At 53.5% G+C, this 15,944-nt stretch overlaps 2 protein-coding genes across 7 annotated transcripts; both read right to left on the bottom strand.

The window, feature by feature from the left end:
• Positions 1-36: 36 nt before the first annotated feature.
• Positions 37-8,822, bottom strand: Plekhn1 (pleckstrin homology domain containing N1). Its single transcript, XM_050130047.1, has 16 exons — positions 7,993-8,822; positions 7,801-7,900; positions 4,932-5,078; positions 4,749-4,829; positions 4,597-4,669; positions 4,345-4,472; positions 4,151-4,264; positions 3,966-4,046; positions 3,238-3,313; positions 3,002-3,150; positions 2,777-2,917; positions 2,444-2,590; positions 2,151-2,291; positions 1,771-1,998; positions 1,492-1,540; positions 37-1,408 (listed from the first exon to the last, which is right to left on the bottom strand). Exons 1-16 carry the CDS (start codon positions 8,073-8,075, stop codon positions 1,305-1,307), a joined length of 1,842 nt encoding a protein of 613 aa, XP_049986004.1. The 5' UTR covers positions 8,076-8,822; the 3' UTR covers positions 37-1,304.
• Positions 8,823-8,962: 140 nt separating this feature from the next.
• On the bottom strand, positions 8,963-15,265 carry Klhl17 (kelch like family member 17). 6 transcript variants are annotated; one of them, XM_050130041.1, is made up of 12 exons: positions 14,222-15,260; positions 13,430-13,704; positions 13,220-13,341; positions 12,853-13,074; positions 12,248-12,364; positions 11,814-12,027; positions 11,422-11,566; positions 11,170-11,337; positions 10,690-10,778; positions 10,503-10,576; positions 10,109-10,290; positions 8,963-9,865 (listed from the first exon to the last, which is right to left on the bottom strand). In XM_050130041.1, the coding sequence occupies exons 1-12, from the start codon at positions 14,320-14,322 to the stop codon at positions 9,637-9,639; spliced, it is 1,938 nt and encodes a 645-aa protein (XP_049985998.1). In that variant the 5' UTR covers positions 14,323-15,260; the 3' UTR covers positions 8,963-9,636. The 6 variants fall into 6 exon arrangements, 5 of the variants coding, with proteins under 5 accessions (XP_049985998.1, XP_049985999.1, XP_049986000.1 ...); XM_050130042.1 differs by having other exon boundaries at positions 13,430-13,689; positions 14,222-15,259; XM_050130045.1 differs by having other exon boundaries at positions 9,722-9,865; positions 10,093-10,290; positions 14,222-15,262.
• Between the last annotated feature and the right edge of the window lie 679 nt (positions 15,266-15,944).

Genomic DNA, 15,944 nt, shown 5'->3' with positions numbered 1-15,944 from the left:
ATAGCTATATTTGAATTTACATGAAGTTCTTGAGGTGTACTTGTATGAAGAAATTATTTGTTGTTATCTGAAATCCAACTTAATTGGGCATCCTATCTTTTGTCTAGTCATAGATAAGGGATGGGCAGCAGAAGGGGACTCTACAATAAGTGTAAAATCAGAAAGGCCCCTCTGGGTCTGGGCCAAGAGGCTACTAAGTGCTTTCAAAGCTAGAGGGAAGCAGTCCAAGAACTCTGCCCTATTGAAGGCAGGCTTGGCTGGCAAGGTCCTCCAAGGCCCTGATCCCTGAGGCACCGCAGCCACAGCTTGCCTAGGCCTGGCCTGAGTCAATGACTAGGTTCTAGGACAGTGGTTTTTAACTTTTCTAATGCTGTGACCCTTTAATACAGCTCCTCACGCTGTGGTGACCCCCAACCATAAAATTATTTTTGTTGTGACTTCATGCCTGTAATTTTGCTACTGTTATGAATCGCAATGTAAATATTTTTGGAGCTAGAGGGTTCCCAAGGGGGTTGCAACTCACAGGTGGAGAACCACTGTTCTAAGGGATACCTCTGGGGATGGTTTCTGAGACCCTTGCAATATGGGATCTGTGGGGCAGGGCTGGATCTTCTCCAAGAGCCCTGGATAGGAATAGTATCCTATGGAAGGATTGTCTTCTGATACTACAGGGAGCTTGAATGATGCCAAGGCTGAGAGAAGTTGTAGAGTGGGGGTGTAGGTGAAGGGACTGGGGTGGTACAGTGAAGAACACACGAAGGTCTTTAGGATGGTGGGGTACTCTGGCTGCTCGGAGTGAAACGCAGGGACACAGAACCAATAAAGTCTTTTTCTTGTTTATGGTGTTAATCTTTCTGACCAGCCTTACCCTACGCACCCAGCAGTACTAGGTCTTCTGATACTCCTGCTCCTTGTGATGCCTCTCACCCTCCTGAACTCTGACCCTCGTGTCCTCACCTGACATTTCTGGTGCTCTGTGTTTCACACTCATGCAGTTCCCCAGTTATAAGACCTACTCTAGTACTTTCATTCTTTCTTCCCTAAAGATATAAGCCCTGGGGTATCCAGGATCTCACTGATGTCCCTCACCGGTTTGTTCTCTTGGTTGCTCTAGCTGCTAAAGCTGATGAGTTAGAGCCTGGTGAGAGGTGCTTCTATCATCAGCGTTCTAGAGACTCTCTTATCCTGCTGGGGTGAGGCCCTGGTGGATCTAATGTAGGTCACAGGACTGGTATGGCTGCATACCCTTGTCCAGGTTGGCGTTGGCTGGTTATGTTTCCAAGAAGCAGCCCACCTGGGGCTCATTATATCCACTGGATGAGTCCCATCTCCACCGGAGTCTTCCTGAGTTGTGGCCACTTCTGGGGGGAGGGAGAGGAAGTCTTGTTCCAGATGGGAGCCTCTTCATCTAGTAGGGATGTCAGAGACAAGTCAGGGATCCGCCTTTAGGAAGTAGCACCCCTTCCCTAAGGAGAGAAGACCTTCACTCACCTGGGGGAGGTGGCAGGGAACTAGGTGTACTTTCTCTGGCAGGGGTGACCTGGGAGCCCCAAAACACAAGTCTTAAAGCCAGCACAGATCATCCTCTTTGATCGGCCAGACTCTTGCCACTTTCTTCTCTTACTTTCTAGCTTCCTGTCCTACCTCACCGTCTCTGTCTCTGGTTTCTCCCTGTCCCATATTTTGCTTTTCTCCTTGGAGTCCTAGAACCCTCTATCCAACATCCCCTGATCCTGAGGCCCCCACACCAGAGTGGAGGATGTGACTTACAAGCTGAGGGAGGTCTGAAGGCCGTGGCCCTCTGTTCTTGATGGAACCCCGGTGTTTCTGGGAAGCTTTGGGTTGCAGGGCACCTTTCTTGGAGAGCAAATGGGAGCCCAGAGGCCTAGGAGAGCTGGAGATTCCAGAGCTGGAGTCAGAGACAGGCACAGACACGGAGACTGAGGGGAACGGGCTTGATAGCTCAGGTCCAGGAGATGTCTGCATCGCACAGAAGAACTGCTGGGAAAATGTGGGTTTCCTGAAGCCCTGGTCTGGGACCACTGTGAAGCCTAGGGATCCCTTGCCCAGAAACACTCCCCATTCACAGATTTCAGGCTTCTGACATCTCCTGATCTCACTGTAGCATATCCACCTAGTAGGGCACTGACCTCATCTAAGCCTTGGAGGTCCGTAATCTTGCGGTGAGATGTAGCTGGTGGTGTGTAGGGATCAGCATAGAGCGGGGAGTGTGGAATATCTGAAGAGTGGTCCTGAGCCTCTGAGCTGCTGTCTAAGTCCAGCTCACCCACCTACAAGAAGGAGATACATGGGTTCCCTCAGTTAGATGCAGCAAGAACTTCTGTCTTCAGAACACGAGGTCTCTGTGTGTTCCATCTGGACAAGCAAGGAAGAAGAAGCAGAAGGGATAGTGGCCTGGGTTCAGGGTACGTGGTGGGCTCACCTTGGTTAGGTCCAGGTGCAGGGGCAGTGGGACAGCTGAGCCAGATACTTCCCTTCGAACTTTGCCCCTGGGAGACTGGCTACTGCCACTGTGCCTCAGCTCTGTCTTCTTTCGACCAGTGCTGACACAGTTAGAGTTGGTCTGGTTCTGTGGATACCAAGAACCATCCAGAAAGATCTCCAGGGCTTCTTTCCCACACACTCTTCTATGAGCTGTATGAAGGTCCCTCCAGTTCAAGTGCCCTCCCTGCCAAACTATGGTCCAGGGTCACTGAGGGACAGTGGGGCCTGTGTTTTCTTAACCCCATCCCATGTCATTCCTTTAGGTACTTACAGGTACAGGCTGGGCAGGGAAGCCTATAGTGGTTGGCACTGAGGATTCAGGGAGGGACTGGCTGGTGGGGAGCACTGGACACTCTAATTTCCAGCTGGTCCGTCCATTGGAAGAGAGTGAACCTCGGCCTCTACTCATGGCCTAAGCAGCAGAGGTAAGATGAGTGGCTGGATCTGTCTCCTTATCTTGGACCTACCCTTCTCCTCCCTCTCACTGACCCCTCACCTTTGTGGGTCCATGTAGTCCTGGGAAATTCTCTGGGCCAGGCAGCAGGTGGGCCCCATCCCTGTGCGAGACAGTCCGGAGGCACAGCAGCCATTGACTGTAATCCTCGTAACTGGCACACACCACACGGATGGTGTTGATGAGGCGGCCTAGCACACAGACATGTGAGCTAAGGTCTGGCAGGACCTTACCCCACAGAGACCCAGCGGTGGGTAAGATTCTGGGTAGGCCCCTACCTTCGATGAGAAAGGAGCGGATCTCCTTTTCCTTCTCTTCTAGGTTGATGTGGATTGCACTTAGCGGAAGCTCCCCCTGTAGCGTGAGGACCGGGTATTTATCTGTGTCATCTCAGCCTCTTCCTGGCCCTATCCTTCCATCCTGCCCTCTAGAGTTGGGCTGGAAACTCAGGCCACCTAACACTGAGGATGCCACTCTGAGAAAGGCTAGGCAGCTTTGTTTGTTCTGGGACATCTCCACTTTTCTTCCTGTTGGTTCTTCACCAGCCTGTGTCAGCTGTGAGTCCCTGTCAGGGAAGTCCCCTTGGTGTGTTTTTAAGTGACTGTGAATACACACCAGTCATGATTTGGTCCCCACCCCCTGTGTGTGTGCGCGCGTGCGTACACACACACACACACACACACACACACACACACACACACACACCGCACAATGCACAGAAGGTGCTCAGAGACAAGGGGAAGCATGCACCATGGATTCCAAGAAGTAGCATGTTCCATTCCACCCACTCCAGGGTTAGTGATATCTCTCCAGGATGAGAAGGGCTGTAGAGGGTGGAGACTCCTCTTCTGTGCCAGAGTAGAGACCAGATTGACCAGGGCAGTGGGGCCAGATGGGTGGAGCACTGTGCTCTGTCCCAACAAGCCCTGAAATACAGGTTTCTGAGTCTTCACTCCCACCCCACAAAGGGCACCTTTCGGGACAGGTATATATGGAGAGTGCCAACCTTAAAGGTAAGTCCATCTGGGTCCTCAGAGAAGATGGCCAGGGATGCTGGGTATAGTACCAGAATCCGGTCCCACTGCTCCTGTAAAGGGTCAAAGGATAGAGTGGGGTTGGACACCTAGAGTCCAGCCTTCTCTGCTCCTGTATCCTTCCCTCTCATTGCACCTCATGTCTTTTCCCACCCACCTGAGAGGGTAGATGCTGCAGCTTGACCCTTGAGGCACAGATCGCGCTGCCCATGGATTCACACCCGGATACTCTCCATAGCCGTGTCCAGGGGAGTTCATCCCCTAGGGAACTCTGGGGAGGAGGAAGGAGTAAGTCACAGGCAGGCCAGAGGGTCTGAACTGGGGAAGGGCTTACAGTTTCCTGCTACTAACCTGTGGGGGGCTTGAGTGGCAGCGTTGCAGGCCCCCCAAGAGAGCCATTTGCTTTTCCAGATGGTAAAGCCAGTGGCTGAGCTCAGCTTCACTGTGGCAGAGGACAAGGAGCGGGGCAGGCAGTGGGCCTGGGGGCAGAAGAGTCAAGTGGGCTAGGGGCAAAGCTTAGAGCTCCCAGAAGCCCCAGGAAAGTCTCCTCCCAGGTCCAGGGGTCCTGGTCCAGTGGGGGCCAGGCCAGCACTCTCCACACACCTGTAATCTGGAAGGCATGCTCTCTGGACCCATCAATTCTGCAGATGCTCAGTTCTGTCAGTGGGAGCAGCCCCTGCCAGAGGACAGTATAGGAGGGACTGCAGGGACTCCTAAGAACAGAGCCAGCACCTCCCTCTGTCTATACCACTCACCTGGAATGTAAGTCCTTCAGAACCATGGGCTTGGAAGTACAGGTGGGAGGGGAACAGCTCTAGATAGCAGTCACTGATGTCCTAGGGGAGAATGGGGCCACTCGTCTCAGAGGGTGGGGGGATAGCCCTGGGGTAGTATGGAAGTTGCTCCCCAAGCATTCCCCAAACTGCTGTGGCTCCTACCTGGCTGTGCTGGAACCGCAGCTGAACCTTGGAATAGTGCACAACTTTGCCTAGGTTCCTCACGGGTGTCCTCCGCCACCCCTTTTTGAAAACACTCAGGAATGGCTGTTCCAGATTTTCTGGCTGATTTTCCAGGCCCGGGATGTCCTAGAGGAGCAGGGCTTAGGAGAGGGACCAGATGGGGCCAGATCCCCAGGCAATATACACATGGCTGCTGCATACAGTTCTGATCTGTCCATGCATGGTCACAGAATACATTCATCAAGAACATTCACATACATGCATACCCCATACACACCTAAGCCTCTTCACATGAAAAGTGGAATTTGTACACACCACACGTATACATATGACTCCCCACAGTCAGAGCTATCTGCTCTGTGGTACAGACTGAGGTTGGTACATAGTGGGTTCAATCCTTATCTTCGTTACCTCCTATGCTATGCAACTTGACTTTGGTCATTCAACACCCCTGGATTTGTCAAAGAGTTTGAGGTATATTATGAGGATGAGATAATGCTTAAAGCCTTCTCAAATGTCCACTGACAACTGGCCATGTTTTATTTTACCTGGTTCTATGAAAACAAACAAACAAGAGTTCTAGCTTGTAGTATTTGCTAGTTTCTTTGCTGTAAATATTCCCAATACTGCACAAGTTGAGTTGTCAACATGATGTCTGTAAACTTGGAACTGGAAAGAGATACTAGCCAGCTTTTGTGAGTCTTTGCTGATGCCCAAGCTTACTATGTACACAGTACCTATCTCACAGTAGAGGGCAAAGCATTGACAATGGTCTGAGGACTGAATTTGGGGACCAGTCCTTTCCTTCATTTTTCTATTACATAAGGCAGATATGTGTCTCACCTTTGCATGTGTAATTCTCTACGGTGACTACTCAACCTTAAATCCTCATTCCACCCCCTTCAGCAGGGCTTTGCTCAGGTTTTACCTTCTTTCTCAATGCCCTAAAATTTCAGCCTTGGGTTTTTCATTTAATACTGATTTAGTCTGGCTTATTTTTTTTTTCCTTCCTTCCTTCCTTCCTTCCTTCCTTCCTTCCTTCCTTCCTTCCTTCCTTCCTTCCTTCCTTCCTTCCTTCCCTCCTTCCCTCCCTCCCTCCCTCCCTCCCTCCCTCCCTCTCTCTTTCTTTCTTTTTTGGTTTGTTTTTCGAGACAGGGTTTCTCTGCATAGCTTTGGATCCTGTCTTGGAACTCACTTTGTAGATCAGGCTGGCCTTGAACTCCCAAGTGCTGGATTAAAGGCACGTGCCACTATCACCTGACTTAGTCTGGCTTACTCTATCTTCTCTTGTTTGACTTTGACAATGGAATGGAAAAAGGTGAGGACAGGAGTAGCGTTGTATTTTGTTTACTGCTAATTCCACAAAGCCGAGGAGATGCCCTGGGATGTGCTGGGAGGCAGGAGAGAGGCTTAGGAGAGGGCTTATGTTGCCTTTGGGAGCTGCCCAGGATCACCTGCACGGGCTGCTTCAGACTGGCCAAGCTGAACTACCTCCAGTGCTGGCCTAGGAATGTGAACAGACACAAACAGCTTCCATCCTCCCTGACTCTGGGTGGAGCCTCCTGCATCTACACCCACTGTGGAAACCACTGAGAAATAGGCCATGAACAGGAAGGGTTATGAAGCTGGCCCTGGTGCCTTGGAATTCTGCCCCCAGGAGGGCTTAGCTTGGTGCTGTGACAGGGCCAGCTCTAACTCAGATGCAGAATCTACCTAGAGTCCATAGCCTAGGTACAGTGTACAATAGTAGTTCCATGCCTGGCCAGGACTTCTTCCCCTTATACCACCTCTTTTCCAGCTATTGTGTCCTGGCTAGGGTCAACTACCCATGCCAGAATTCTGTCCAAGAGGGTCTGACTAGAGGGAGTCAGGGTCTTCGATGTGGCCATAGGGAGGGATGCCACCCTTGGTCACTTCAGGCTCCATCTTCCTCTCTACCTCTTTGAGGCAGCAAGGTTTCTAAAGGTGACACCTGCTCGCAGAGAGCTCTGGAACCTCAGGGACCAGGAGGGGCTGTGATACAATTTTTCTAGCTTCCTGGGAGCCCGTGAGAAAGGTATGCTTTGGGAGTTTACATCAATTGCAGCACCTGAGAATACAGGATGGGAGACTTGCTCCAGCCCTGGTAGAGACTGCACATAGAGCCTGGCTCACTGGGGTGGGTGTGGTTCTCCAAGACCAGCACAGTAGGAGGTGTTCCTGTCAAACCTGCAGCCCAGGCTCCTCCCAAGTATTGCCAGAGAGTTGGGAAAAGGGGAGGGAAAGGTATCTTTTCTAAGCAGACCCACAGAATGGTTAGGCCTCTGATGTCTCATGAAGAGGTCTATCGGTAGCTGGTTCACTGCTGTATGGGGATGGGTGCCTGCCTATATGGCAATGTGGTAGCTGTAGGCTGCAGATAACCAGAAACAGCTAGGGGTGGGTAACCCTTGAGAACTGAGGCCTGAAGTATGATATTTACCAGGAGCCCCCACACAATTGTTGGGCCCACCAAGACCCAGGTAGGTTGGGGTAGGGAAGGTTGAGGGTGGCCCCTGTGCCCCTGGATGTACAACAGCCCCGGCAGGCTCTGCCTGCTCACCACTGACTCAGTGCCCATCTTGGTTTCACTCTCAGCCTAGACTTTTGAGTGAGCTTCCCAGGGAGGGGCAGTGTCAACTTCCTCATCTTGTTTTGTATCTGAATCCCTTCAAATTGGCCAGGGAGGACCCTGAGTTGCTGGAAGATGCGATTCCCACATTATCACTCACACTGCGGCACACACACTCATACAGGAGAAGCACAAAATTGTACTCAGACTTCAGGCCCAGTGCCATACCGCTCCTGCCAGACACGCCCCTCCGCTCACCGTCCCAGGGAAGTAGTGGAAGATCTTGTTAGCCGCGGTGTCCCCATCGGGCCTAGCCTCGGTGCCAAACAGGCCGGCCAGCTTCCTGGAGCTGTCCTCTCTGGGAACAAGGGAAACCGGAGGCTCAAGGCTTGGCACAGGTAGCAGGTCCAGGGAGACCCTGTTCCCTTGAGGCCAGGCCACACCTCTCACCTGTTTCCCTTGAGCGAGGGCTTTCTGGAGAATGAGGCTCGTAGCCTCCTGGGAGTCTGAGGGACGCAGTGGCTGTTCCCCATGGATGGCAGCTGCTAGCTTGGGCTGCGCAGGTCGACAGGTCTGAGTGAGTCCTCGGTCCTGTCTGCTAACACCTCCCGCCAGTGGGCGTGACTATAAGACGTCTTGCCCCTACCCTGGGGCAGGAGGAGTCTTCTCTCTGGGACCGGGTTGGGACCTTTCTGAAGGAAACCTTCCAGTGAGGGCCCAGGCTTTCTAGGCCCTAGGTAGGCAGATTGGTGTGGGGCAGTCATTTCCTGACTGGACTAGGACCCTAACCTCAACAGTCTGTGTAGGCCTGGCTAGGAGGGCCTGGTCTGTATACACACCGTCTACCTGTGTTCAGACTGTAAGTGCCTGGATGATGGAGTTCTGTGAGCACAGGGATCCTTCCTCCCAGTTGCCCCGCCCCTCCCAGGGCATATACATCCTGTTTCCACATGAATCCCAGCTGGTCTGAGTCACTGGTGACTGTAGGGGGAGTGTGCTCACTTTCAGCTACTCCATATAAAGGGAGGCCAGAACCCCTCCCCCAGCTTCTCTCCTGCCTGGGCCAACCCCCACCCAGACCCAAGTCAGGGTTCCTAAAGCTTAACCAAATGCAGGAAAGGGGCCACATGCCTCCCAGGTTCTCAAGACAGATATGACAAAGTAAGGGGTCCATCTTTCTCGTGCACCCCATAGCCCTAGGGCATAGGAGCCTCAGAACTAGGGTAAACAGACTGTCTCTATCGACTCTATCTCTGCTCCATTTGGATGAAAAAGTGCCATTGTGCAGCCCCAGACATTAATGTAGCTTCTGAGTCTGGCGCACACTTGCCTATAGACCTTTGCCTTGCTGTCCAGACAAAAGCCAAAGGTGTGTTGCGGGCCAGCAAGCAGAGGATACAAAAGGGGCCAGAGATGGACATTCAGTCTCAGGCCCATGGAGCCCCCAAAAACATGTTTATTGTTCAAGTTGGCTCATATTGCTGTGTGGGATCTAAGTGCATGTTGTGTGCCCAGTTCCACAGAAGATCCAGAAAAGACATCACACTGTATACACAAGACACGGGGACGATGTCTGCTTTGTGCCCTTCAGGAACAGTGCCTGGTAGAGACAGATAAGTGCTATGTGCAAAGCGTTGGCCAGGGGCTGCATCTTCTTAGAAAGCCCTGGCCTCTTCTCCTGTTGGGACAGCTGCTCTGCCCCCTACTGTTTGTAAGCCCAGCTGTGCTGTTCGTCCTCCCCCAGCGTTCCCTGCTGCTCCAGGAAGGGAGCCAGGAAAGAGGACTCCAAAGGGCTTCTTGGTCCCCACATGCAGGAGAGCTGACACGTGAGAGTAAATGTGTGAACTGGTAGCTGCAGCACTTCTCATCCATCAATAAATAGGGAACCAATAAATTAGTGAGTAAACAAACAGCACACACAAATAAATGAACAATGACGGTGAATACAGAAACCAAGACAGGAGAAACAGGAAATCCCTGGTGGGGTATGTGATCTGCCCTAACACTTGGTGGAGGAGACAGAGGTGGAAGGGCCACCCCATAGGGTTTAAGGCATGTGGGATGCTGCAGGACCTCTGCGCAGTCTGACGTGTGTCAGAGGCTGGTGGAGGACACAGACAGCGTGGGTGAGGACGGCGGTGGGAAGTTGAGCAGCTCCAGCACTGCCACACCCACACTGCTGCGTCTTGTGAACATGCAGGATGCCGCCACCCACTTGTTGGTCCTTGGGTTGTACTTCTCTATGGAGTTGAGGCTGGAGCTGCCATCATTGCCCCCTACAGCGTAGAGCCATCCGTCCATGGCCACCAGGTCATGTGTGCTCCTGGGGGTTGGGTAGGCAAGAGTAAGCCCAAGGGGCAGGTCGTGAGAGACAAGCCAAATGAGTGGGGTGCAAATGGAGGAACCACGGGGACAGGGCTAGGAAAGGAGCCCCAGGTGCCCAGGAGGAACCCATGGACCTGCTGCACTGCTGAGGTGCTGTGTACACCACCCTTGGAGCAAGGCTCCTGGAATAAACCAGATGTAGTGGCAGAACCACTCACCACCCACCCCTGGCCTTATACACCTGCGGATATTCATGGGTGCCACACTCTCCCAGGCACCAGCCTTGGTGCTATATCTCTCCACTGAGTTGAGGCAGCTTGTGCCATCGTTGCCCCCTGCCACATATAGGGCACCCTCCAGCACTGCCACTCCTGCAGAGCTGCGGCGGCTCAGCATGGAGGCCACAGGTGTCCATGAATTCACCTGTAGAGACAAAGGGACAGGCTGGAGGCAGACCCAACAAAGCACCCACCCCTGCCACAACACAGACTCTACCCTTGGCTGGGTATCTGAGGGTCAGGGGTAGGGTACAGAAAGTAGAACCTTGGATGGTACAGGTGACCAGAAGATGGGATTATGCTCCTCACCACCCAACATTTGAGAGGAGGAAACTGGGATAGGGGTGCGTTATGCACCTGGGGCTCGTACTTCTCCACGGTGGCCAGGTGTGATGAGCTGTCATAACCACCCACGGCGTACAGGTTCCCATCTGTGGGAAGGCAATAGACCCACTGAGCTCCTGCAGGTGTAGGGGCTTTGGGGGTGAGTGGGAAGGGGTAGGCAGGAAAGTGGGAACCACAGGAAGCAGGTCCTGTCACCCACCAAGTGTGGCCACACGCACATATCGTCTCCGGGTGCTCATGGCAGCAATGGATGTCCACGTTCCCGTCAGTGGGTCATACCGTTCAGCACTGTGGGCACCAGAATGATGCTATGTTCAACCACAGCAAAGTGACCCTTTCCCAGGACCTGTCCCCCTGCCATCCCCCCCCCCCCCCCCCGGCTGTGGTTGAAATCCTGTGCGGGGCATCACAGACTATGAACGGATAGCAAGGTGTGCTGGGTGGGCACAGGCTACTGGCTGCTTGGACTTGAAGGGACGGACACAGAGTCAAAGGAACGGAATGGTACCAAGGCCCCACTGATGCTATGGTCTGAGGTGAAGAGGCCTTGGTGACCAGGTAGTCTAGATTAGGCAGGACCTCACTCTCTTGGTCAGATGTGACTTCAGTGAAGTCAGCCTCATCTGCTGCTGCTGAGCCAACCCTTCAAGGCCACTGGGGCCCTAACCCAAACTACTACCTGTTGAGGCAGGAAGCCCCATCATAACCGCCGGCTGCATACAGAAGCCCATGCAGGGCAGCTACACCCAGGCAGCTTCGCCTTGTGCCCATGGACACCTCGGGCTGCCATGTGTTTGTCACAGGGTCATAGGACTCCACTGTCGCCAGGTCTGAGGTTCCATCATAGCTAGGAGAAGAACCCGCTACTGATCAAGGATGGCCTGGCAGGCATGTGACAAACCCTTGACCCATGTCCAGCCTCTGTGCTTACCCGCCCACAGCATACAGTCGGTTTCCAATAGCGGCGACTCCTACACGGGCCCGCCGTGTGGACATGGAGGCCACCACGTGCCAGCGGTCAGTTCGAGTGTCATACGCTTCGCAGTCTCCATGGATGGCAAACAGGCTCCCACCACCTGGAAGTGGGTGGCAGAGTAAGAAAAGGGACTCAGGAAGGCAGGGCAGGGGGGGCTCTAGTGCAACCCAAGTGCAAAGCCATGAAGGCTCCAGGGGTGGGAGGAGAGGGGGACTGGGTCACACTGGTGCACCCCATAAAATAGGGTCTTTGACACGCACAGGTCATAAGTGTAATGGATTTTGTTTGTTCAGAGTTGGGGTAGATGACCTAGGGCAAGAATGGGAAGGAGAAGGGGTTCAGCATACCAACGGCAAAGAGCACAGGACCAGCACCCTCACAGCGACGGGGTCTTGTGCGGCTAGTACCCAGAATACCCCTCTGCTCAGGCAGCAGGTGGAACTTAAGAGCCTCAATGAGCAGATCCTTGCAGTCAGGATGATGCCTCACAAGGCTTTCAGCATCGACGTGGCCCAATAGGAAGTCTCGGCTCAGCAGAGGCAGCCGTACACACTTCATCAGCTAGGGCAGGAGGTGCCAGGTAAGGCAAGACCCTAGGGAATACTTGTCCCAGGGCTAAGACCCACTCAAGTGCCTATAGCACTTGTATGATTAGTATGAGACAGGTGCCTATTATCACCCCAAAGGAGCCCCTGAATGGAAGATGGAAGGAAATATGATTACACCTTAGCCACCTGCATTCCCTCCTAGACACCATGGGAGCTTCAGGACCTGGCCTCACCCTTGGTACATGCTGCCTCCGAGTGTCTACATCATGTTTGACCCAGCTCAGGACTGCACGATAGACATCTTCCTCTGAGGGCACGTTCAGGCTATCACTAGAGACCAATTCCAGGACCTAGGGGTGAAAGGTCCTCAGACCTGACATCTGGGTAGGGGAGGGCCCAGAAAACCATGAAAGTGTCCGAGAGTATCAGACAGTTGGGCATGCGCATGTGCGCCCACAACACATGCACTTAATGTTCTTAGAGCAGAGGACCAAGCAGAATCAAGATTCGCAGATTTTTGGTTACAGTAGTGGTGGTGATGGGTAGAGGGGTGAGGGGTGTCCTAGGCCCTGAGTAGACTCAGGTACGTAGAATAAGAGACTGGGGAATCATGGTCCTGGGGTGTGGTAAAAACAGGAATCTAAGGCAAATAATTGGGTGGAGTCAGAAGATGGTGAGAGGGTTGTGGGGAGATGGGCAGGGAATGGATCATAGGGTGAAACTTCCACCAGAAACTTGAGAATAAGGCTTGCAGAACACTGGCTGCTAGGGTCTGGGCTGGGGCAATGCAGGGTATGGGCTGGGCCCAAACTGGCATGTTACCTGCGTCAGTGGTTACCTGCTTCAGTGGCAACAGCATGAACTCCTCAGTCTTGGCCACATCCACGAAGTGCTGCAGCACGTACCTGTGCGCTGCCTTGAGCAGGTCACTGCATGAATGCGTGTCTGCAAATCCTCGGATGCCCAAGCAGTTGGAGGGGTCAAGCTGGCTCAGGAGGAACTTGCAGCAGGCATCTCGAACACCATTCAACTGTAGAAGGCTGGCAGCTGGGAGCAGAGTCTGGGGCACGAAGATGGGTCAGGCAGGAGGGGCCAGAGGAGCACAAAGTAACTGGAGATCGAGGAGAGGCATGGGGAGGCCAGGCTACACAGATCTAGGGCTGGAAACCTCAGAAGTATATGGGTGTGGGAATGGCATGCCTCACCTGTACATTCCCCTCGCCCACCACGATCTCAGCTGTGTATGCAAACTGCACCAGTTGGTCTAAGGCCTGCGGGTCAATGTCATGCAGCGTCACATGTGTCTGGCGGCTCTCACTCATTTCATCTGTGAGGACAGTGGGTCAGGCAGCCTGCCCTGGGAGATGTGCAGAGAGCCCCCTAAGGCTGCCCAGACTGAGGTATGTGGTACTTGCTTGTGAACATAGCGTGGAAGTAGGGGCTGCAGGAGGCCAACACCACCTTATGAGCACGGATCTCCTTGGCTGCCACATGCAGGACGATGTCACACAAGAGGCCACGCTGCCGCATGCGGCTCATAGCCACAAAAGCGTCATGGTAGTGCCGCTTCGAGTTGTGTGCCACACTGTGACCCTCTCGGCTCAGGAGCTGCATCGCACCTTCCATGGGGGCTGCAGGCCGGGCCTGCCTGGGTCGAGCTCGCTCTGCCTCAGGGCTGCAGGCCGCAGGGCTAGGTCAGTGTTTAAACACTGTGAGGAGCCACTCACCCACCCTTGAGAACTTGGGGCACAGCCAAGGTAGCTGCAGTCTATCCCCAGCAGTCCAGTCACCAGGGACCAGTAGTCCATCAAGGACCATCCTGTCACTCACTGACACCTTCCAGGGCTCAAGTTCTCTCTCCTGTCAAGGAACCTCCCTAGAGCCAGAACAGATACTTTTCTAAACATAAGCCTGCTCCCAGCTGGCGCTTGCCCCTCTTCCTCTGCTCACTACCTCTCCTAGGGCTCCATGCTCCTCTTCTAGTTCCCCAGAGAAGCAGCATTTCCCAGGGAGCGTGTCCTCAGCACTCATGGTGAGCGCAGTAGGCGCTGGAAGAGTAGTTGGCCAACGCTGTCCCTCGGAAGTGAATCCCCGGGTCCCACTCACCAGGTTGACCTCACCCGGACCTGGGGGCAGCCCCTTCTGCCCCATTCTGCAGTTCTGCTTGCGGGTCGCCATCCCTCCCTCCATCCTTCCACCCCACTCACGCCGGCGGCTGGGGCGGCGGGGGCGCCTCAGGCCCGGGCCCCGGGCTGCTGTGCTCTGGGCTCTGCGTCCTGCCAGCAGGCCGCTCCCCACGGGGCTGCATAACTTCAGCAGCCAAGCCCGCGGCGGACTACTGAACGCAGTGTGACTGATTCGGACCGCAGGAAGACTCCTTGGCCGCAGCGTCCACTCTGGCGCCCGCCCGGCTCCGCAGCCCCTGTTTCTCGGCGCCGCCCGCCCTGCTTCAAGCAAGGTTGCAGGACCTGTCCCCCACAACCCCCCTGTAGATGTCAGCGTTGCGCAGCCAACCTCCCTCCACTAAGGAGCCCCACTCTAAGAAGTTCCCAACCGGCGTCTGGCGCCTGGGTTAGCTTCAAGTTCCGGTATCCCAGCACTCACTTGCTCGATATTGCTGTCGCGCTGGATTCAAGCCCTCGAGTCTTAAGGTCAGGCTTCCCTTTCACAAGCGTGCTTCAGCGTTCCTACACATACATGTTTGAGCGTTAGATGAACGGGGTCTGCCAGGGTCTGCTAGGTGTTGTGTTATATCCATCGAGATGGATACAGCATTCTTTCTTATCACACTCAGGCTCGCCAAGAAATTAGGTGTCCTCTGACTTAAAAAATAATAATTTATGTGTATGGGTGTTTTGATTGTTTGTATATTATATAAACTATGTGCGTGCAATGCCTACGGAGACCAGAAGAGAGCATCAGATCTTGTACTGAGTCACAGAAAGTTGTGAACCACCCTGTGGATGCTGGGAACTGAATCTGGGTCCTCTGAAAGAGCGGTCCAGTGCTCTTAAGTCCGAGCCATCTCTCCAGCCCCTCATTTGTTTGTTTATTTATTCGAGACGGTCTCTTTGTGTAGCTCTGGCTGTCCTAGAACTTGCTCTGTAGACCAGGCTGGCCTCGAATTCAGAGATTCGCCTGCCTTTGCCTCCTGAGTGCTGAGATTAAAGGCGCACACCACCATTGCCCGGCCATCCCCTGGATTAAAGTTAAAAAAAAAAAATGGAGGCGGGGGCTGGGCCACACAGAGAAACCCTGTCTAGAAAAAACAAATATTTATTCGTGTGTGTGTGTGTGTGTGTGTGTGTGTAGGCGGGGTGGGTGGGAGGGAGAGACTGTGATTTTAAGTACATCATTCCTATACAGTATTCATGGAGGCCAGAAGAGGACATCATCCGGTTTCTTTAAACTGGAGCTGTAGGTAGTTGTGAGCCACCACGTGGGTGCTGGAAATCGAACCTGGGTCCTCTGCAAAAGTAGCCATGGCTCTTAATTGCTGAGCCATCTCTCCAGCCCCTCTTCTGATTTCTGATGAACTGACTGTGTCTGTGTTGACTTTTATGCCCCTTTTGTTTTTAATCTCACTAGAGCCACTTCTTTTTTTAAAATAATTTTTAAACTTTTTACATAATAATCTCATTTCCTCCCCTCTCCCCTCCTCCTGCTCCCCCCACCCCCATCCACTCTTCAGAGAGGGTGAGGCCTCCCATGGGCAGTCAACAAAGTCAGTCACATTTCATCGAGGCAGGACCAAGGCCCTCCCTCCTGTATGTAGGCTGAGCAAAGTATCCCTCCATAGGAAACGGGCTCCAAAAAGTCAGTTCATGCACTAGGGATAAATACTGGTCCCACTGCCAGCAGCCCCACAAACTGCCCAAGGCGCAGGACTGTCACCCACATTTTCAGTTCTAAGCAGGTTCTTCAGCTGTT

The sequence above is a fragment of the Alexandromys fortis genome, unplaced genomic scaffold (genome assembly GCF_014885135.2).
Source record: "Alexandromys fortis isolate MF-2015 unplaced genomic scaffold, M_Fortis_MF-2015_v1.1 scaffold_330, whole genome shotgun sequence".
Lineage (NCBI taxonomy): Eukaryota > Metazoa > Chordata > Mammalia > Rodentia > Cricetidae > Alexandromys > Alexandromys fortis.
Note: the sequence above shows the minus strand (reverse complement) of the source record. Positions and strands in the feature narration are given on the sequence as shown.

What these genes read in the sequence shown, in the direction of transcription:
- Plekhn1 (XM_050130047.1), bottom strand. Translation starts at nt 8,075, where the DNA reads ATGGGGAACAGCCACTGCGTCCCTCAGACTCCCAGGAGGCTACGAGCC. An exon ending in TCCACTACTTCCCTGGGACG is followed by an intron (nt 5,079 to 7,800) that starts GTGAGCGGAGGG and finishes CTGCTCCTCTAG; the next exon opens with GACATCCCGGGCCTGGAAAA. An exon ending in GCCACTCAAGCCCCCCACAG is followed by an intron (nt 4,265 to 4,344) that starts GTTAGTAGCAGG and finishes CCTCCTCCCCAG; the next exon opens with AGTTCCCTAGGGGATGAACT.
- Klhl17 (XM_050130041.1), bottom strand. Translation starts at nt 14,322, where the DNA reads ATGCAGCCCCGTGGGGAGCGGCCTGCTGGCAGGACGCAGAGCCCAGAG. An exon ending in CGACTGTATGCTGTGGGCGG is followed by an intron (nt 11,338 to 11,421) that starts GTAAGCACAGAG and finishes TTCTTCTCCTAG; the next exon opens with CTATGATGGAACCTCAGACC. An exon ending in TGGAGAAGTACGAGCCCCAG is followed by an intron (nt 10,291 to 10,502) that starts GTGCATAACGCA and finishes TTGTCTCTACAG; the next exon opens with GTGAATTCATGGACACCTGT.